Source organism: Octopus sinensis, linkage group LG5 (assembly GCF_006345805.1).
Source record: "Octopus sinensis linkage group LG5, ASM634580v1, whole genome shotgun sequence".
Classification (NCBI taxonomy): Eukaryota; Metazoa; Mollusca; class Cephalopoda; order Octopoda; family Octopodidae; genus Octopus; species Octopus sinensis.
In genome coordinates, this window is record NC_043001.1 from 91272817 (window position 1) to 91296296 (window position 23480).

The 23480-nt window shown below is 37.7% G+C and overlaps 1 protein-coding gene across 3 annotated transcripts in view; it reads right to left on the reverse strand.

Moving 5' to 3' along the window:
- Window positions 1-23480, reverse strand: part of LOC115211941 — a 63523-nt gene that overhangs the window by 21649 nt on the left and 18394 nt on the right. For 2 of the 3 annotated variants that reach the window (XM_036502944.1, XM_036502946.1), the window contains exons 2-3: window positions 7337-7611; window positions 6188-6420 (exon numbers count right to left, since the gene is read on the reverse strand). In XM_036502944.1, the coding sequence (XP_036358837.1) occupies window positions 6188-6420; window positions 7337-7594 (491 nt within the window). In that variant the 5' untranslated portion in view covers window positions 7595-7611. Of the gene's footprint in view, window positions 1-6187; window positions 6421-7336; window positions 7612-18447; window positions 18590-23480 lie in introns of those variants that run through there. The other variant, XM_036502945.1, reaches the window with a different exon arrangement.

The window sequence follows — 23480 nt, forward strand, 5'->3', positions numbered from 1 at the left end:
AGGCAAATCCACGCAGTTTCCTTGAAGGTTTTCCAATCCTGGATGAGTGTTGGGTTCATCACTTTGATGAACCAAGGTTGTTTCAAACTTAAGCCATCAGCTTCCATATGAAGATGATGACGTAAGGTTTTGGGGATGCAAAAGGTATTGTGTTTATTGACTATCTTCAAAAGGGCTACACTATCAACGGAGAGAGTACTATGCCAACTTGATGAAGCAGTTACGAAAGGCTCTCAGTAGCAAACGCCCATGAAATCTGACGAAAGGGGTCTTGTTTTATCAGGACAAAGCTCCAGTACACAAGTCCTTGGTTTCAATGGGTGCTGTGTGTGACTGTGGTTTTGAAATGGTTGATCGCCCTCCCTATTCTCCTGATTTGGCCGTATCTGACTATCATCTCTTCCCAACATGAACAAATATTTGGCTGGGAACCAGTATTGCAGTGATGATGACGTCATATCTTCTTTTTGATCAAAGGATGAAATATTTAGCAATGAGAACCAAGCACTGCAACACCAATCGAAGTAGTGTATAAATCACAAGGGGAACTGTGTTGAAAAATAGACCTCATTTGACCACATTACATGAGAGTGTCTTGGTCAATCTATGAGCTTTTTAGCCGGTGCTTGCGGGCGTTCAATAAGTAATGCCCCTGACCCACTTCCCATAGCAGTAGAGCAACGAAACTTGGCACAGGTATTAGTCTTTTTCAGCATAGGAACAACCCAGAGTTACGCATTTCTCCCATCGTTTGATACAGCTCTGGAGACCGTTTTCATAGAAGACCCCAGCTTGGTCCTCCAACCACGACGTGACTTCAGAAAGCAAGGCCGCATCATCTGGGAAACGCTTTCCTTTCAAAAACAACTTCATGGCTGGGAAGAGGTGAAAATCAGAGGGTGCAAGGTCAGGAGAGTAGGGGGATGGGGGAAGTGTTCATAGCCGCACGCCTGTGCTTCTGATCTGGCGACACGCGAGTTGTGGACCGGGGCGTTATCCTGCAGGAGGAGGATGCCTTTGCTGATCTTGCCCCGCCTCTTGGTTTTGATAGCTTCTCTTAATTTCCTCAAAAGTGAAGCATGATAGGCTCCTGTAATTGTGGTACCCTTTGCCAGGAAATCTGTCATCACTACTCCGTCCTGGTCCCAGAAGACTGTGAGCATGACCTTGCCAGCGGAGGGCTGCACCCTTGCCTTCTTTGGAGGAGGTGAGTCATGGTGCTTCCACTGCATTGACCGGGCTTTGGTCTCTGGATCATGGTGAAGGACCCGGGTCTCATCCTGTGTAATCAGTCTTTTGAAAAATCTTGACTCATCTTCTTGGCACATCCCTAAATTCATCCTCGAGCACTCGACGCGTTCTTGCTTCAGGAAAAGTGTGAGCAACCTGGGAATCCCTCTGGCAGACACCTTTTGCATATGCAAATGGTCATGAATGATAGTTTCCACAGACCCGGTACTAATCTTGACCTCATGGGCTATTTGGCGAATAGTTATGCGTCCATCTTCCAAAATGGCAGCCTCAACTTGACGGACAGATGCCTCATCAATGGCAGAAGGGGTGCGACTAGATCTGGGAGCTGTTTCCACAGTGTTCCGACCATGTTTGAATTCACGATGCCAGCGTTTTACAAGGTCATATGATGGGGCATCATCACCATAAGTTATTTTCATTTCATCAAAAGTCTCCTGTGGTGTGCGTCATTTCAAATACAAAAACCGGATCACTTCTCGACACTCAACAGGCTCCATTTCCCACTTGACTCATTTCAAACACATGTAAATCAGAAACCACTATTAGTTCGGAGCTGTAATTTGCCACTTAATCTATAGAGATATAAATAATTATACTTGCAAAATCTCAGCTAGATCAAACAACGGCAAGTGGGTCAGAGGCATTACTTATTGAACGCCCCTCGTATATATTATATATACATATATATATATATATATATACATATATATATATATATATATATATATAGGCTGAAGGTGGGTTCTAATCTTTATGTTTGATAATCTTAATGGTATATTCAATAGAATTCTTCTGTTTAAATTAAATTTCAACGCCGGTATCCTAAATTAAAGAAAAAAAATCGCTAATATAAAATTAAAAAAATAGCAGCTTGCTTTTCTGGTAGTAACTGTAATTTGCTATTTATAACCTTATCTGGCAATCCCGGCTCTTTATATCAGGTTAAAAGTACGAATTTTATTTATCATTTAAGATGTGGTGGAGAGCTAAAATAGAAATTCTAATCAAGGTCATCAGAATTCAAACAAATCGAACACCTATCAAAATGATGTATTTTGTCTTTTACAAATCATTGGCAAAATAGTGACATGAATTATATCAATTTTCCACCCCCGCTTTAAAAGAAAGATTTATGTGTATTTTTACTTAATAGTTGACAAATAGCAGTTATTTATCGAATAAAAAAAAATGCTCAAAGATGTCAATTGTAATTTCTGCTGATTCGTGAGTTTACAAACCACGGCTATAACGAATGTAGCATTCGTTGCAAGTTCTCCGTCCAGATATGAGAATATTTAGTAACTGCAGATTAAAACCTTTAACCTCTGGAGTGTCTGTTGTGCAGAGTCTCTATAGCTTTTGTTAATGTCCATGCCTGAAACTGCTGTATAGTGTTTGTATTTTCTTTATCTTAACATATTTCCCACACATCTGTGTTTGAAGTTACTTATTGAGCGTCTATTTGCGGTAACTGTCCTATTTATATCTTGATGTTTTAGCCGCCCCATCATACCTATCAAAACCAATTTTGATTCGTCAGCTAAAGGGCTTCTCATCCAAATTCGCTATACAGTAGCGTTGAATTCATTTCCTATTGAACTGGTGCAGATCTCCTTCGATCCCTTGTATGCAATCTGTTTATTTTATTCAAGAGATATCTACCTCTTATCTAATCAGCTAAAAGTCTTTCACCGATGTGTATAATATACACGGACACGCAAGTTTCATTAGTATTTTAAACTTATATACAATCAAAAGTGATGTAATTTTGTCAGCCCACATATAAAATTTTTTTTTTTTTCTAACACTTATACTAGAAGCCAAATGAATATTTTCAACATTTTGCATTATAAAAGGAAATAAGCCGAACATTAGTCATGAAACTAAAATCATCGTCACGTGTGTGAGTGTGTGGGAATATGTCTGTGAGAGAGAATAAGAGTGCTCAATAAAGCAATATGAGAAGAGAGGTGGGGAAGAAAATACTCTTTATTAGAGAAGTAGAAGCTAACTACGAGTCCGAGACAGATTTTGTTTCGTATTATACATTACTAAGGCCTCTGACGTCCTCGGCCAAAGAAATGTCATTCTTCTTCATTAGGTGTCGCACCTAAGAAAAGAGCCGGATCTTTTCATTTTGACCGGCAGATTTTTAAAATATCCAAAGAGCCTCGTTACGTAGAATACCTAAAGCTGGCGTAGGTGAAACAAATATTTCAATAGAAAATATAGAATTTCTATGTTCTAGTACATATTTCTTTTTGTGTATCTTAAAAACCATTTTGCTTAGCAAACAGCCAATAGCAATAAAGAATTTCAAGGATTTTCCTCTTTCCAAAAAAAAAAAAAAAAAAGACAAACATACCAGGAATATTCGATTCTATGTCAAGAAAGAACAAAAGAGAAGGTTCACTAATTAAACTTATCCATTATTTGGCTTCTTTTTCGCTTTAGATATGGAAAGTGTCAAACTTTTGCCAGCTGATTTTTCTACACATAACGTAATTCTCTGCAATTTACGAATGCGAAAAGTCGAGACCCCTTCGGTCGTGGCTGACCGTGGGATTGCACCGAGAAAGTTACCTTCCCAGGCACAAGTCCGGGCAAGGTTGTTTATGGAAGACCAGCAGTCGCCCATGCATACCGGCCTCCCCTCTCCACGCCACCAGTGTTATCCAAGGGTTAGGCACCTCTGACGTCGCAACTCATTTCTACAGCTGAGTGAGCTGGAACAGAACACAACACAACACGCAGCCCGGTCCGGGATTCGAACTCACAACCTCACGATCGTAAGCTCGACGCTCTAACCACTGAACCATGCGCCTTCATGCGAAAAGTAAAAACATGCTAATCAAAGGGATGTATGTGTGCGTACGTGTGTGTCCTTGTGCATGCGTGTCTGTGTGCACCCGTATCCCATGCGGGCCCGTTCGCTAATCTCTAGCACATGAAAAACAATGTCTAACCTAAACACGAAATGTAGTACTTCATACTTTTAATGACTTATGAGTGAATTCGGTCGACAGAAATTGTGTGGAAGCACCGGGGGAGATATAATCGACTTCCCCTCATTTAATTTCTGGCCGTATACCAAAATTAGAAATTAAAGAAAAATAATACGACGAATGTTCAAATCTGGAATGATCTCTGACATTATCAGATCTTGACAACGACTAACCTGCAACTAAACAGTAATACGAAAAATCTAATACCGAATCAGATAAAAAAAAAAAAATTAACGGTATATCTTGATGTGGATACAGCTATGAATTAAAACATATGAGGTTAACTCTTTGGGTAGAGAAATAAACTGGCCGAATCACGTAATCCATGGTGTCGAATCGCGTATCTCTGTAAAATCGATCCTAATTCAGACAAATGTCCAACAATTTTGAGAAGAGAATGATAGGTAATTAAATCGAATTCCAGTATTTTACTATTACTTTATTTCATCGAGTCCCGATTTAAAACTTAAAGAGCTGGAATAAATGCCGCAAAAGACATTCTTCCGATAATCTATCGATTTGGCCAACCCAACACCTTAATGATTGTGGAAATAGCAGCAGTGGAGGCGGTCGAGGACTGCCTCAGAGAAGTTAAGACTGTAACGACATGCTGCACCAGAGTGGGGAAGTACGGCGCGATAGAAGTGCGCTTCGTGAATGAAGAAGCGAGAAAGTGCTCCACTGTGCCGTTGAGGTCGGTTGAGTGGGCGCTGCTACCGACTTACTGTGGCGGGCGTGCTGCCGGAGTGGGAATGGGTGGGGTGCCCCCCGGAGGTTGATGAGGCGTGGATGGTGGCAGCCATCTTCTGCAGTGCGGAGGAGGACATAGAAATGTTGAAGGTATCGAGAGCTGCGGAGATGCCGCTGGTGGAGATGTGGACTGGAGGTGTCGGTCCATGTGGGCTTGCCGGAGCTCCGCAGGATTGCGGAGGAGCTGGTGCTGCTGGACGAAGCAAGGTTGGGAGTTGTGGTGGTGGTGGTGGGGGGGAGGACCGCCTGTGTTTTCTATGTGGGGTGGAGTGGGGAGCATGAGGGCTGGGTGTCCCCAGAAGCACGAAGGGGGAGACGGAGAGGGAGTGCCGGGGGAGGGTGCAGCCATGGAGGGGGATGATGGAGGAGCGGTGTGCGGTAATGTAAGGGAGGAGGAGTAATGTAGACTCGCCGCCGGGGGGTCCGAGGAGGGGGTTGACGGCCGGAGGGAGTAGTGAAGGTTTGGGGGCCGTTGTGCTGAACTGGGAGGGAAGAGATGGATTGAGGGAGTTGTTTGGTGAAGGAATGGAGATGACAGCGATGCAGATTTGTTGCGACGAATTGCCGCCGGTGGTGGTCTTCGAAGATTTAATGGACTTTGTGTGAATAAAAAAAAAAAGGAAACCAACAGATACAAGACTGATATTGAACAGTTCATTTAAAAACAGTAAAATGGAACTACCTGCTTATGGGGGGTAGGTAAGCCATTCCTTCCTCATTTTCATTATATCCATAATTCATTCGATATGTGTTTTAATGTACCCCATTGTATTGCTTTGTCTGTTTTTGTATTGTCCCTTCTCTATTAAGGCCTTGTACCTAATTAAAGAAATAAGGACGTTGGTATTGCCTTGGCGGAGGTTTTCGCTCTCTGAGTGCTCTTATTATTATTATAGGCGACTAACTGACAGAATCGTTACAGTGTCCGGAAAAAGTGCTTTGCAGTATTTGTTCCGCCTTTTTACATTCCGGGATCAAATTCTACCAAGGTTAACTCTGTTTTTCATCCTTGAAGGGACGATAAAACAAAATTTCAGTCTACTTAGTATGGGTGGGGCTGATAGTATCGACAAATATCCTCCCCTCAAAACTCTTAAATCAGAATCCACCTTCTGTAAAATAAAATTTACCAATAATAATAATAATAATAATAATAATAAGAGGTGGGGGCTACTCACCGACACATGTCGTTGAAGAATATATCGTAGCGACCTTTACTTTCTTTCAGCTCATTTAAGTAACGGGCCGGACTATTAGTCGGTGTATTGCCTTGAATCTGATACGACTCCAAATCTTGTTCGGTAATCCAACGGAAAATAACTCGAACTTTGGCAACTTCATCATTAGCAAATGGCGAAATTAAATATTGGACAAGTTCTTCAAGTTCAGTTGTCAACAAGTTCTTTGGTGCCTTGCAAAGAAGATAAAAGAAAGGAGTCATAGAAAATGATTCATGGATTTCTGAAAGGAAGAACGTTTTACCCTCTTGTTTTAATCATAGGACTGCAGCCAAACTGGGGCACCACCTTGAAGGGTGAAATGAACCCTAATACATTTATTCTATCATTTCCTGTTACCGAACTGCTGAGTTATAGTGACATAAACAAAGCCAATGCCGATTGTCAAGCGGTGCTAGAGAGTAAAACAAAATTTCGGTCTTGAATTCCTTTTAAGTGACCGACAGTGCAAGATGGCCTTCCACCTTTGAATAATACCTCCAGTCCGTCACACGGTTAACCTCTCAGCTTTGTTGCTACTCATATTCAGCTTCGCAGCTGGAAATAATGCGAAACAAAGTACCTTATTCAAGTTCATAACGTGCCACCTGTACTGATAATTGAGCCCACGACATAGCGAATGTGAGTTCAGCAACTAAACCTTTACATCACACACGCACAGAGAGTGGGTGAGAGAGATATTGGTCCTAGTACTTTATCGACCAAGTTCGCTTCGACAGGATTAACGTCAGAACTCAAAGAGCCTTGATATTTAAATATTCATAGTAAGGCATTTTGTCCGACGTTCGTACGATTCTGACAATCTATTTATCTTCGATTACCGGCACTCCGATCTTCTTTTATCGGAAAATGTCATAAAAAGATGTAGTTACCAGGAATTGAACTTGCATATTATTAATAAATCAACCAATTTAGGTTTCTTCGCCTCTTTTTTACTACTACTACTGCTACTACAAGCATCCAACCAGAAAATCCATAGCGAGAGAGGGAGAGGTATAAGTTGTGAGGAGTAGAAAAGAAAGCGATTAAGGAGAAAACAAGAAATTTTAAAGAAATTAAAAGGTAAAATCAAAAACATTGAAGTTTTACATTTTTGGCGTGGGAATCCGTCTTTCCGAAATCATTTTTCTTGTAGATTTCTTCTTTTGGTCGATATCTTGGATAAGGCAGTGCTTTGCCCTTCCGGTCACGAGGTAAAACAGAGCGAAGATCATTGGCTGTTATTTGGGCTTTTATCAAAAGTTGTGGCGTTGGTGGTTGCCGATCGAATTTATAAGGTTTCAAGGCATTTTTAAGTGCTGCATAGTAATCTTTTACAGATATTGCTGCTTCTTTGGCATCCATCATTATTGGAATTTGTGCTTCTGAAATTATAAAAATAGAACAAATGTTTAAATAGTCTTATTGTATTTCATCTATGTAATTTTGCAATAGGAGCGGCCAATAGGATTAAGAAAATATCTCTAAATATTTATAGATACGTATCTCAATGTGGGCTTATCACAAATATGAATTTGTTAGTCATCTCCGCCACGTTACACACTTTCAAAGTCATTCAGCAATTGCTGCATTGGAACGGAATAAGGTTTCTCTAAAAATAAATACTGCTCTTATCTCAATAAAGGGCTTGGCAATTCAAAGCACAATCCAATATAACAAACACATAAGATGTAGTCATCATAATTTGCTGGACGTGATATGAAAGTCGTTAACATTTGTTATTATATAATTAAGAGACCAAGTTGCTATCTGAGGGCGGCGACCATCAAAATGGTATCTTTGAAAAAGGAAGTCTGTACTCTTCATTTGCTGTAACTAATACATTGCTATACTAAAAATTCACAGTGATTGTTTTAAGATGTTAACTGCCATCGAGTGAACGTTTTAGAATATTTGGACGTTGTATCTCAATGCAAGCGCTACGATAGCCAGTTACTAGAGGTAGGGCTGATGAGAATGGATGGAGGGAGGATTCAGTCAGTACATCGGTCTTGGAGGTATCTTAATCTAAGCGTTCCCAATATTTTAATTGCGTGTAGGGCTTATGAGAAGGGGCAGAGAACTCTGTACATCGGTCTGGGGCTGTATTTTAATTGCGAGTAGGGCTTATGAGAAGGGGCAGAGAACTCTGTACATCGGTCTGGGGCTGTATTTTAATCTAAGCATTACAAATACTTTAACTGCGACTCTTTTATTACAGATAAAAACTTGTAGGAAGGGGTGGCAGATTCAGTCGGTAAATTGAGACTGGATCTCAGTCAAGGATAGGTTCATGAATATCCGATAAGTTCGACTCTAAAAGGAAAACCTAAAAAGTCCTTTGTATTTTAAGAGGACCCATCTCCGATGGCCCCTAAGTGGATTTTGTTCCGCCTGGCAACATTTCCCTCAAAGGCTCTAACTCTAAGCTATAATGCATTGTATATTTGAGCTGTTTATGGAAATGAACGCCTTACTGATAGCAAATGGGGGAAATCTGGATATAGATTCCGGTTCAGCTCTCTAAATAGTTGCAGCTTCCTTAGACCTTATCTATCGTAAATACTATAAAAAATAATCAAAACTCATCTGATTTTTAAGTATGAGCGATATAGCCTAGATAAAAACACCAATTTACTTCAGGCAAATTTTCTAAAAGATCTTACACCTATTCCAGATTTTTAGTTGAACTAAGCTAATAAATTTTAAACGTTCTATCTAGAGACAAGTAGAAATACAGTACTAAGAGATGAACTCAAAACATTTTAGCAGGACAGTTTATTTATTAACCCTTTAGCATTTAAACTGGTCATGTCTGGCTCAGATATTCTACCTGTTTCATGTTCAAACTGGCCAGATCCGGCCTCTCACATCTACCCCAAAAATGACATTCTAAAAATAAACAATCACATCATTGAAAGCTCAAACCTATTAATTAATTCAAACAATGTTAATGCATAAGCTTTTCATTTGAAAGAGTAATCTGAATGTTAAAGGGTTAATATAAATGTTCCTTCTCGAGCCATGCCAGGCTCATAAGGGCCGGTTCCTCGGTTTCAGTGGCGTAGAAATTCCCCACCTGGACGGGACGCCGGTCCGTCGCAGGATTACTCATTTTTGCCAGCTGAGTGGACTGGAGCAGCGTGAAAATGAAGTGTTTTGCTCAAGAACACAACGCATCGCCCGGTCTAGGAATCGAAACCACAACCTTACGATCACGAGTTCAACACCCTAACCACTAAGCCACGCGCCTCCACAAAGAGTTAATGTAGAGTAATGAAATTATTTCAGTAATTTAAGAGAAAAATCATTAATTTTCTGGTCTAACAAAAATAGCAGAGCTAGAATAGTAACTAAGGCGCTCAGAACATTTATATTATACTCTGAGTTACCTGAAAGGTTGAACACAATACTATAAATTGCACAGAGAAGTTATTCACAGATAACTTAATTGGGTGCATGACTTGAGTATTTTATTTCAAGAGAGGAAGGCCACATTTACAAATTTAGAGGAAACGTATGATGTTACGCACAATAAAGCCACAAGAAGTGTAGGTAAAATTTAAATAATTTAACTACAATTCAAGGTCATGTTACGGATTCATTTCACTGGGAGTCTTTTCTTTCACTAAAAGTATTAACTTCGCATTCTCCTTCTGTAGTCCTCAAGAAACGAACAACAAATTGATACTGGGCTATAGATTCGGCGCACTAGGAGAAATCAACAGTTGAAGTATCAACTTCTCCACATTATCCTTCAGTCAAGAAGTGTTGGTAGAGCTTTAGACACGACCCGCTCTCAATATAAGAAAGAAAATCAACGAAGAGAGCTCTTCATATACACATATCGGGAAATACGATCGCCCTCTCTCTCTCTCTTTTCAGATGTCTAAACAGGAATCTAATATAGATCGGTCAAAATATTTAAGTTATCCCGAGAATTTTCTTGTTAAATAGTAGCTACCTGTTTTCATTATAGCGAGAAAATGCTCACCTGCTTTTATAGTTACGTATCTACTTTCTTCCTGGTTATACTTGTAAAGGCAGATACAATGAAATCTGGAAGTGGTTTGTTTAAGCCCTTACAACAGATATTATCGAGTAGCGAGTTCAAATGGAAACTTAACAGAGTTACGAAATAAAGCAACATGTTTATACAAACAATAAATGTAGGCTAAATACTAAAAGACTTCATTTTATTCTTTTATAGATTTCAGCTTAAAGCTGCGGCCATGCAGGGGCGCCACCGTGTTGCTACACTGTTATTATTGAGAGCCTGCTCTGATACGTGGCATTTGGTGACTAAGAGTTTGATGTCGCTGCTCCCATTTGCCACGAGGTAGATTCATCTGGGTATCTCGACAAGAAGAGACCCAGTTTTGCTTTGAAAACACCTACATCCACTTTGTGTGTAGGTCCCTCATGAAATTGAAGACAGAGTAACGGAGAGCAGAACTTACTGCATGGCGTGACGGGAAACTCATTTCGGTCGAGGCTGTTGAAGATTATATACATAGACACACGATATTTGTATATATAAACACAAGCACGCGTGATTGGATTTATATATATATATATATATATATATATTTCTATCTTTTTTCATTTTCTCTCCAATTAAAAAAAAAGCTCAACCCTTTCTGTCGAAGAGCGTAGGCTCGAACCCTCAAAGATGTTTCCATCAAACTAACACACCTCTTTATCGTTTCCTCAGTCTTCGGCTTTTGTTTTCTGTAAATTTCAACTCACACACACACACTCGCATATTTCTGTAAATACGTAAATACAAATGTATTGTTTTTTTATTCAGGACAAAGGCAGTACCCACGATCGTTTACGAGACCTCTGAGTCTAATCTGAAGTAGGAAGGTATCCTGAAAGTGGAGACCTGACAAAGATCTCTGCAACAGAACAGACTTCGCTAAAGGCACCCTAGATAACAGATGGGAGAATTTAACTAGGTTTACCGTCCATGTGTATCTACTATAATAAGGTTTGCGATTGCTTACATGCGTACACAAATATAATCCACGTAGAGTGAATATACTTATAAAGATATAAACAAATTTTGTAGTCAAAATATTTTTATATATTGTTCCATAATGCAGCGATCTCCAATCTTATATTTTTGCATAACAGACCGGTTTGATGCAAAACAATTTCTCCACAGACCGAGGGGGATCAGACGCATAACAATACTCAATGAAGTGCATAGTATATAATTCAATTATTACTTATATAATACTTATATAATGCAGAAACACCTAGCAGACTGCGATGATCAATAAAATAGAAACGAAATTTAGAAATTTGTTTTTGTGCGCCCCGTACCAAATGATGTGCGGCCCGGTGGAGTATAATGATAAAAGAGCTTTGTTGACAATTTATTAATATCTACTGTCTAATCTGAGTATTTATTTATAGCACGTGCCATGTGTGTGTGTGTATTCTCTCAAAGACGATAGCACAAAGAAACTGATGTTATTCGAAGATTTATTTCACTTGGCTTAGCAATATATTCAACCTTATTTAACAGAAAAAGCGAAAGTGATGGTATCACTTTATGCAATTGGCTTATGAAACCTAGTTTTTATTTTTAAAACCTCACTAGATATGATACAACAAAAATAAACAAGGTCATTTGGAATCGCATATAGAACTGAAAAGTTTTATGAGCTAACATATTTTCAAAGAAGAATGAATTCTTTGTGTAGACGCTTCAGTTGAAAGACCAGAAAACGATAGAGTGTGTGTATGTGTGTTTTGGTAGGCACCTTGTTTATAGATGTACATAGTAACAATGGGAACCGTTGTATAAAGCAATTCTGGTGATTTTTCGCTTTTTTTAGATGTATTTTATTTGCAGTCAATGGAATTAAATAGCCTGGAATTGGGCAAACAATTGACATGGCCGTTTCTGTCTTGTTATATTTATATTTATCTGCAGATGTAGCGAGTTGATTCTTTTTTGTAGGTTTGCGGGGAAAAATAGCTTCACTGTTAAAATTAATGTACTATGGTTGAGTGTGGTGCGTGTGCGTATGTGCGTGTGGTGAGTGTGTGTTGTACGCGTGTTGTATGTCTGCGTGTGCGTTGTATGTGTGCGCGTGTCTTGTATGTGTGCGTGCGCGTGTGTTGTATGTGTGCGTGCGCGTGTGTTGTATGTGTGCATGCGTGTGTGTTGTATGTGTGCGTGTGTTGTATGTGTGGTGTGTATACACTCACATAGAGGCTAGTAGAGAGGGGGTATAATGAGAGGGAGTGAAGAGTGGATCAAAACCGTGGGAAGGGTGGTGTGGATGATGAAGGAAAGGAAAGAGGGTGGGATAGATAGATAGATAGATAGATAGACAGGGTGACAGTGTTATTAACAGATGTGTGTGTGGAATAAAGAGCAGACATTTTCTAATGCGACCTCTATTGTTTACAGTTGGTCGTTTAGAGACCGCTTTTGTTAATCCTCAGAGTAGCTTATTTCCTGATTATTTCGTCTCGCGGCTGAAATGGAAGCAAGTCTGAGAGTAGGGGATGGAAATAGTACAATAACAGTTTGTATATTCACTAGTTTATTCTATAATTAACAACGAAATCATCGTAAAAAGAACACAGTAAAGTAGGATGGCTGGAAGAAAGCACATAGGTAGAAAGTTTAGCAAACTGGATTGAATGCCTGGTAGATTTTGTTCCGATTCTCTGCGATATTCAAATTCTACTGAGATCAACTTTACTTTTCTTTCTTTCAGAGTCGATAAAAAAAAAAGCTACATTGGGTACACAGGGTGGTGGATTGAGGCACGTGAATAGGTTGTTAGACAGCAAGTTTTGCGGTATTTATTCTAACTATTCGCAGTTTGATAGCAATGCGTGCGACGACAATGATGCCATGCTGTAGCAAGCCCAAAAGAGGCGACCCTTGCTTTAGACAGCATTGGCTTTATAGATTAAACATGCAATTTACACAAAGTGAAAGTAAATAATATTAGATGAAAGTAAATTGCGATAAAAACCGGAAAAGACGACAGTGACAGACCAAAATTTCATGAAAAGAACGAAAAATGTCCTTATAATGCCACGCTCACAGGCAGCTAAATGTATAGAAAATTGTCAGGTTGCTCGCTTAGCCAGCGGAGTGGCGTCATTTGAAGGCTCCAACAATGCGAAGCGTATTGTGACCAGCGATGTGTAGCAACATATGATATATAAGAGAGAGTGAGAAAGAGACGCAGGGGTGGCTGTGTTGTAAGAAGTTTGCTTTCCAACCACATGGCACCTTGGACAAGTGTCTTCCGCTATCGCCTCGGCCCCACAAAAGCAATAATAACGCTAAATTCAAATTCATTAGAAACTGAATGAGAACATACGAAGAAAGAGTGATTTTTGATATGGAGGATGACAACTCTGCACATCTTTCAGTCTTATTGTATCTCCTCAGCAAAGCAGAGTCTTCCATGTGGTTCCTGAACAAACAGTTACTGAAAGAACAATTACTACACTGATTCTAGACGACCCGAAATCAAATTAAACGAATAAGATTATTTTCGTATGGCGATGTTTTGATTAAATCGTTATACGAAACCTTCTGGTAGAATGTGTAAACAGTAAAACTTATTTTGTTTTTAAACCTGATGCTTCAATAGTTCCGTTACGTTATAGATTACTATCTGTTAAGAAACTTAGCTAAAAGACTAAAGATGCAGTTATTTGAAACTAAAGAAAACAGCGAGATAGTACAAAATCTCATTGTGCTATTGGCTACTTATGTAGCTTTTTTTTCTTCTCTCCTTGTTTTTTCTGTGTCCCTTTCTGTAGAAGAGCGTAGGCTCGAAACGTAAAAGACTTTTTCAATTCCTGAGCGTTATACTAATACATCTGTTTGTTTTGTACACCACCTGTCTTCGTCTTTTGTTTTTTTCGTAAACTCTCCCTACTTATGTAGAACACTGTTTTAAACGGGTAGCTAGAAAAGGCAGAAGAGAAAGAAGAGTGAGTGAGCATATGCGCCGGTATTACTTGCTGGACTGTGTAAGAATCGAAAGCAGCGTTTATGACCGGTGTTTGAGTAAGAGACCTTGCAGGCTTTAGCGCGCAATGTTCATCATATCGTCTTATACCCAGCATCCCTATTCTCCTTTGTCTCATTGATTCTTCATTTCTCGAGTTCAACCAACAGGTTCTAGGTAATCATGGCAACCAGAATATCCCCCACCCAACTACAAAAAAGTCCCCAGTTTTTTTTTTATCAGTTCTTCACCCAGCTCATCAAAGTCACTCCCCATCTACATTTATTCTTCAGTTCTTGCCACCCTTTTCTATATTTCACGACAATCAAAACCACCAGCACGGCTAACTTTCAAAACATCTCCGTCTTTCTTAACTATCCCAATGTGTCCAATTGTGTTATACAAACTCACCAATACCTACCTCTAACTCAATTTCAATTGACCTCATTCATTCATCATCTGCTATCTCCTATTCTAAATTTCTTTATCTACGACACCTAATAGCCATGACCCCAAATTCAATATCCAGTCGCACCAAACAATTCGCCAATTCTCACAACATGGTTATCTCCAGCAAGCCGTTGATGCCGCCCTTTTTGTTGATAGTGCTTCCACTTTCATATCTCGTGTCCACCCTGCCATCAGCCGCTTTCCCCTACTTCTCTTTCACACAGCTGCCCACCGCCTTAACTTCATAACACACCATCCTACAGTACTACTTTTCTCTAATCTGACTGTTCCTTCCCACATCTTCCTTGAATAAGCCACTTGCTTCCTTCAGTCGCGACCGTAATCTCCGTAACTTTCTAGTACACACGTAACTTGAATCCTTTCCCAGACGCCGCTGCAATAACAATCATTTCATCCAAAATATCATCATCTTATTATATGGATCTAATTCCTCCTATTTCTCCGATCATTTTATCTGTATCACTAAAAATATTTACTGCATTAAATGCTGACTTCGTGGCTTGTATTTTGGACAAGCGGGTCAGAGATTGGCAGAGAGTTTTAGAGAGCACCTTTTAACATGTAACATCGAATCACTTCGACTCGATGCTATACAAAAAAATGACATCTGCCCAATGTGTCACGCAGTGGAATCGAAACCGGGAATTTGCGATCGCGAAGTGAACTTCTTACATAATTTAACACCAGTTTGACTCAAATCCATACGACTGAGAACATAGAATGAACCCCTCACTATCCACTCACTCGTGTGTGTGTGTGTGTATATATATATATATACAGACACACACAAGCGATGAGGAGATGCATAAATTGTATAAAGAAAAATAAAAAGAGCATATATCGAAAAATAGCGAGCCATTTTCTTCATGTCTTTGAGCGCTTATGAAATTAAAATGACGTTGAGAGACCGGTTTGCGAATAAGTTCAAATCTGATGCTTATTTGTGTTGTATCTATCATTTCCTACCATGGCTAACCTATATTTTGCTTCACCTTTACCCTCTTAATACTACTCACTTATTGTATGGACTTCACAGCTACTCACTATTCTTACAATGAAAAATTAAGCTACATGCTAGACACGAACCCCCACAGTAAACAGATCTAGACGTATTTCAGTCCTAATAATTATAATCGTAAATAAATTTGTATTTTCCTGTATATCTATAAACTTTCATATTTATTTGGGAGAAGTTACATACGAGAGGGTGCTGAAAAGTTCTTGGCTTTAAGGGTGTCGCGAAAGGCCTGGCTAGAGGGCCAACCTTCCCAATTCTTTTACAGGGCTGGAGGACCGCTGCGATAAGTGTGTGAATCTGAGAGGGGGATATGTTGAATAAAATCATAATTAACTGATCCTCCTGTATTTTCTATTACTTAAAGCCAGGACGTTCTCAGCACTCCTGCGTATAATATTTAACAAGTTTAATTTAGCTGTTTGCCTGATGAGAGATTCGTTCTACGAGCCCACGGATCTAAGTTGCAGAGAACTGAGTCAAAGTGTTACTAAATTATATATACACAGAGTTTAGCTTAGTGCTTAACTAATTTTACTGATTTTTTTCTTTCATAAAAGAACTCCCTATGGTAAATATTATGTGTTTCAGATGAACAGGCAAAAAATGTATGCATATATTAAACACACGATGTTAGTTGAACGAGCTAATGTGTATTTCCTAACCAAAGAGAGGCACTTGTATGCTTGACTTTGTTAAAATGATAGCCGAGTCCAACCCCAAATTACATATATCCTGCTTTTTAAATAAAGGAAATCTGTAATCGTTAATATAATTCCATATACACTATGAAGCGACAAGATGGTCATAGTTTGGACGCCTTGAATAATAGACCTGCGCGTTCAAATCTGACTGGGTGCTAAATAAGAACAATGGAATGAGGATGAGTGAATAAATGGCAGTAGAAATGGTTATACAAATGAAGCGAACTGGCTTAAACAATTGCTTAGTTTGTACATATTGCTATTAATGTCAAAAAGGATTTACATTTAATAAAAATATGTAAACAATGATATAAAGCACAATACAAAAATTTCCTGACCTCGTTTCACCTTACTGTGGTGGCATTAAAAAAAATAAACAAAATCTAGCCAGAAATGTGTTAAACGAAAACATTTTATAACTAAAATTCTCACTTTTCAAATTAAATTTTCATCCTTTGATACCAACCCGTCTTAGACAATTTCTGGTTCTATGATACAGCCCACTGTGTAACCGCTTACCATATTATCCCGTATATTTTCGTTCAGAGTTGTCTAGTATTTGAACGAAAATATACACTACCGTCAGAAATTAATTAGCACCCTTGATTTGCTCTTCACTCAAGGTATGTGCTGTCACCTAGTGGCCATATCTCGAACTATTGCTTTGTTGCGAGTTCACTGTTGCGCAGAACGATGACGTAACTTTGTTTGCAGAGCAGTTTGAGAGTCTACAGCCTTATGATGTTGACATAGCAGTGCAACAACAACTTGGAGTGCGGATGCAGACAAATCTTCCTTTGTTTAATAGATATAGGTAGCGCCTCGCAAGGACCGAAGCACACCATACTAAGTTTTCTCATCGCGTAAGACGTTTTGAACAGCTCATAGGTTAATTGATTTAACCTATTTAATGTAGAAATTTGAGAAGTGCTAATTAATTTCTGACGTAAGTGTACGTTCACTGTACTCTGAGGTATTGTCGCTTATGTCCCACCTGAAATACTTCATGATGCTATTCCCGTTTCTATCGGTAATAAATCGTAACTGGTCCAAAAATAATTTGTGCTTATTCTTCCTTATGTACAGATTCAAAATAAATAAATAAAATACTTTTTGCATACGAATTGAAAGAAAAAAATGTCTATGTTAAGAGGTTAAAAGTGATGGCGATTAAAATTTCATATTAATTTGTCTCAAACACTAACTTAATAATTATAAGGTCGGATGTTTCAGGGGATCCCACTACTTGACTGGTACTTTATTCTATCCACCCTGCAACTCTGACCTCAACGGAATTTGAACTCAGAACGTAAAAATCGGAACACTAGCTTAATAACGATGGTTATTCTGCTAAATTCTTCATTCTTTTGAAAATTAATTAAAATAAAGGCAATTTGCTTCTACAGAAATATGGTAATAAAAAAAGTTGTTCTTAAGATAGAAAAAGAACCCCAGCCAAAACAAAACATGACAACTTCCTCTGCTAAGTATAGGAAAATTCGAACGAAAGGGAACGATATTGTTTTTTTGAGAACATTTTCATTCAGCGAAAGAAAAAAGCAGGTTGTTAATACTCCTATTTTTACAGACCGCCGACAACTAAAGCAAAAGAGTTATGAACTTCGTTTGGTTTGTACGAAATATTTGTGAAACGCTGGAGACGAAAAACAGAATATGAACGGCACAACGAGAAAATAACAAACGTCATAAGAACATTTAACGACAACGGTTTTTTGATTGAAATATTTATCATGGACCAAAATGAGTTAGTTTTAAAGTAAAACATTCAAAAGTATAATAAAACAAAATACTAACAAATATATATGAATACATCCTTCGCAAAGAGAAAAAAAGGAAAAAAAAGAAGTGGAGATGAAATTTACATGATTACAAAGAGGATAAAGAAGATGAGTTCGCTGCTAAAACAGAGCAAAAAATATTAAATCTAGAAAATAATACATTTCAAGAACTAGGAACCTAATTCTTTTTAAATTGGTCAACACATTAATGTAAGAAATCTGGTGTTTTTACCTGACTAGTTTAGTATTCCTAGAATTTCAGATTAAAATTAATGTCGTACACCGGAGTTGATAAGAACAAGCATAATTCCTTTTAATTTCTCTGATGAAACTTCGAAAATTTCAGATGAAAATCTTAAGGATTCTTCTACACATTGTTAAATATAAGAGAAATAAAGAGCAGGTAACTCAGTAAAACTTGTTTTGCTGACCAAATTTCTGGTCCAAGATTATATCCGAATTTTAGTTTTACTAACTGTAATATTTTTCGAAAGAGGTAAGAGTGATTAACTTAACAAGAGTGATTAGCAAATAACATTAACATGTTATTTGTTCAAATCGTACATCTGGTCTTTTATTTTACGAGCTCTATAAAAAAAAAAAATCTCATTTCACAGCTATCGCATTCTACATCTAATTATTATTTAATATTAAATGCGAGGCAAAAATTCAACCTTCGAAGTAACATTTTAACAATTTTTGCCTTTAGAAGCAACAAAAATTCGAAACTTCTTAAAAATCCCCTCCAAAGGTCTTATTAACTTTGTTGCTTTTAGCATGGCTATGTGGTTAAGAACTTCGCTTTGCAATCATGTGATTCTGAGATCAGTCCTGCCGCAAAGCATCTTGAAGAAATGTATTCGAGTGTTGCCTTGGGTCAACCCGAATCGTATCAGTAAAACTGAATAGACTGAAATTATAAGGTCATCTACATGTACCTATTCTGACATGGTGTACCTAATCGAGCACCTCACCTCCGTTTAACATCACTACCTGATCCGTTGGAGATCTTTTGCAGTATCCAGTCTATTGCAAGCAGATCTCTGCTCTAAGGACAACTCTTTATCGTGATCCGCTGATTATTACTGCAGCAGCCCTCATTACTTGCTGTAGTATAAAACAACATCGTAGCTTACTTTGAAAATCTATACCTTTAAACACAATTCATCAGTAATTTAGGAAATCCAAAAGATGCTCAAATATATTCATCTGTTCTATTATATGGTATTCAGATTACATGGTTCCACTGCAATTTCAAGCGAATAAATAATCTTGTTAATAGAAACCAAATCAATTACACCCATTCTAGGGATTCTAAAAGAACTTTCGAAATTTTTTATTGCTTCCTATGTGAAATAAATAACCATGCTAAAAGCAATCACATCAATTACACCCATCGTAGGAATTCTAAAAGAGTTTTTTCTTAGTTTTCATTTAAACTTCATAAAGATATAGTTGTTAATGTTGCCAGAAAGTATTAAATATTTTTCGAAATAAAATTTAAATATAGAATGTGAAAGTCGTTAAACTGCAATTATTTTATCAATTTCATTAAATAGAAAACTAATAATCGATCTTCGATTACGCTTTGGAAAGTCGATTTGTCTTTTCAATATCCACTCAATCCCGCTATTGTCTCATAATTTAATGGTTCGAAATTGTTATTTGCTGATTCCACCCGAGAATTACGCTAAGGGTATGTGTACATGTGGAATAATACCTAGACATTAATGCTATTAAGCTGATGTTGTTTTATTTCTGTTCAGCATACAAGTCATCAAAGAATCTTGATCTGCTCAAAATAGCAACTGAATCCTCTTTAACAAACTGACGCTGTCATCTTAAAAGCTAAAACTCAAGGTTTTAAATAACAGATCTTAGAACATGTTCCACAATAAACATAGAGATTGTAAAATTAAGGAATGTCAGCTGGATTCAGCTCGGCACATTTTTGTTATCTCTCTATATATAAACGGCAGTTTGTCTGTGTGTGTTTCTGTGTGTCTGTTAGGTTGTACCCTCACCCTGACCACGGCTTTCAACCGATTCTGATGAAACTTGACACACACATAGCCCAATGTCATAATTCAAAACTAACGCAGCGAAAATTTTGAAAAGTTCCCCCAGTTCTGAAAAAAATCGATAAATTCAACATGGGGTCGAGAATCAGAAATACAAACCACAGACTGTCTAGGGGACGCAACTCGACCTTTTTAACGAAAAAAAAAATTTACCATCATTTTTTTTTCCAGTTTTTGGCTATAACTCTCTAAAAATGCTTTATAGTTATTTCCCTTACAAACCCGAGCAACGCCGGGCGATACTGCTAGTTGTAAATAAAACGATTCGAATCTTCCCACCAATCACTGTAATATTCCTGTTTATACGAAAGTAAAAAATAGAATATCCCCATAATGCTTAATTATTAAAGAAACGTGTCGCATAATATTTCATTCAAAGCATAAGCATATACAAGTACAACATTGATTTTCCGGAATATTTGGTTCCGATACATTTCCAGATCACAGATTTTTCCGAACCAGGAGTAGTCAACTTGGTCAAACTGTATATAGAATTCTTCTGAAAATACTATTTTTTATCAGAATAAATATGTTTATTTCCTTTAACATTCTTTAAACTTCCGAGCACCACCGGGTGTTTAGGCTAGTCTATAATAAAGAAGTTCTATTTTCATTGACGTGTAACTACCCACCCACCTGGTCTATGAAGAAAACAAGAGTGCTGTTTCCTCAATAAAAGATGAAATATATTTTTTTTATAATAACTGTAATAAACAGTCAAATATGCATGACTTAATATTTTGGCAACTTGAAATAACTGCGCTAAAAACCGATCTCCTCTGGAACGATTTAATTAGGATCGTATTTAACTTCGTTTTTTTTTTTTATAATTCATGAACCGATGTTGTTATTTTCTGGGTAATTAGTGCGATACAATCAGTTAATTACTTCCACTTTTAGTGAAAAATAGTATCAGTTACAGCTTATCAAAACTGCACCATTTTAATCTCAAATTAAAATAACTAGATTTCAAATTAAAACAAATGACTCACTCATATTAGCACAACTAAATTTCAAATTAAAACAAATGAATCTCACTCAAATTAAATAATTAAACTATTTCGAAATATGAGCTTTAATATAAGACATAAGACCTTTATTTAAAACAAGTGAGTATCAATTTAAAATATATGAAAAACAATTTAAAACAAAGCAACTTTCGTTTAAACAAAAGTTAATATACAATGAAATTAAAAATTTTAAGAATGAAATTTATTCATAAATAAATGGAAAGGTGCGAACTTTAGTTCCGAAATTACCAGGATAAACTGTAAAGATTTGGCTGCTGTTTCTAATAGTTCGAGCAACCTTATAAAATACCCGCGTTGGTTATACTTGCACTTAACTATTGCTCCCGTCCTCTTTTAATCGACCCAATGCTAATAAAAACATGAAGACATGTTGAGAAGTTTGTATACACATATACCTACGCTACATATACTTTGTGGTTCCATCTTACCAACAAGAATTAGTCTTTCTATCTTTCCTTCCTTCTTGTCTGTCTGTCTGTATCCGTAGGCTTAAACTGATTTTGTCATATTTAATTAAACATTAGTTATCAATTGGACATGAAATAACGAGGGATCGCGGGTTCGAATCTCAGACCGGGCGATGTGTGTGTTTATGAGCGAAACGCTTAAGCTCCCCACGCGGCTCCGGCAGAAGGTAATGGCGAACTTCTGCTGACTCTTTCGCCACAACTTTCTTTCACTCTTTCCTCCTGTATCTTCCAGCTCACCTGCGACGGACCGGCGTCCCGTCCAGGTGGGGAACCTATACGCCAAGGAAACCGGGAAGCCGGCCCTTATGAGCCAGGCATGGCTCGAGAAAGAACAAACAACGAACTCATATCACAATAACAAATTAAGAAAGCATTTTCAACCCGCTTGAAATTACCCCAGAATCTATAATACAAAATCTCTTGTAGAAAATTTTCATAGAATCTGAAAATATCATGACACATTTAAAACAAAACATGTTTTAAATTAAACGTAATGTTTAAAATCTCACATAAGTTATTTTGATATGAATTTCATATATTTGAAATTGACATTTGTTTTCCATAAAAGTTCATCTGGATTAAATCAAAGTTCATATAATTTAAATCATATAAAAATTGTTTTAATTTGAGATTCATTCGTTATAATTTGAAAGTGTAGCTACTTCAGTGGGTGCGGTGCCGGGATAAATAAAATAGCGACACCGCTGATTGTTTATTATCTTTACTCGAGTGTTAAGATAGCTTTCCAGACCATCTTGGAACACAAGTGGGATACTGATTCGGTTGTTAGGACCTTGCCCACAGCAGATATGAGTACTTGATGCATATAAGACATTCTAAAAAAAAAGGTCTCAAGAAAAGTACCCCGGGTCCTATATATATTTTTTACCTTTGATCGGGTAGTAGGGCAATGTACATAAGGTGTCATTTTATCCTGCATGCTTTTAATTAGGGTACTCCTCAATGAAGGTCCAGAATATACCAGCTACGTATTCAATTCTTCCTTGCAGATTGCACAGTGGATTGCAGCATTTTTTTTTGTTTTTCATTAAAATTTGGCAGTTTTAGAAAACGTTAATCCTTGGATGTGTGGATTTTGTTAGGTGGTTTGGTGATGTCTTGGTATTTAGAGGAAAAGCTATTCTCCATTGGTACTTTTCAGAATTGTATGGTCTTGGTGTTTTTGTTTCATGCCTTACAGCAGTTACTGCATATCCTGTGGGTCTCATTTCTAACATAGGTCATCTTAGCTCTGAAGGGCAGCGATGAATTATAATGTACAAATAGACCCCTACATATTGCTTTTTTGTAAGTAGAGATTGATCCACTGCATGCTGCTTTTCTATAAGCAGAAGTATCCTAGACTGCCTTAACTATTACGTGTTAATGGTCAAAAATTTTTACTTCCTGAATGTAAGCTGCAGGAATTAGGGTGCGTTTAATATGCCGGTGTGACATTTAAGCCATTAAATACAGCATATTCCTTTAGTAATCTCTAAGTAATCGGTGAGTCAACATCAAAAGGCTCTTATTTCCTAGTGTCAAGGAAAGGTTTAGCCTGGAGGAGTTCATTCCATTCCAGGCTGCTCGTGATAGTAAATATGAGTGAAGTGAAATGGAAACGCTTATCCTAGAATCGAACCTGCACACAGAAGACAACTACTCAACAGCGCTTGTTCATAT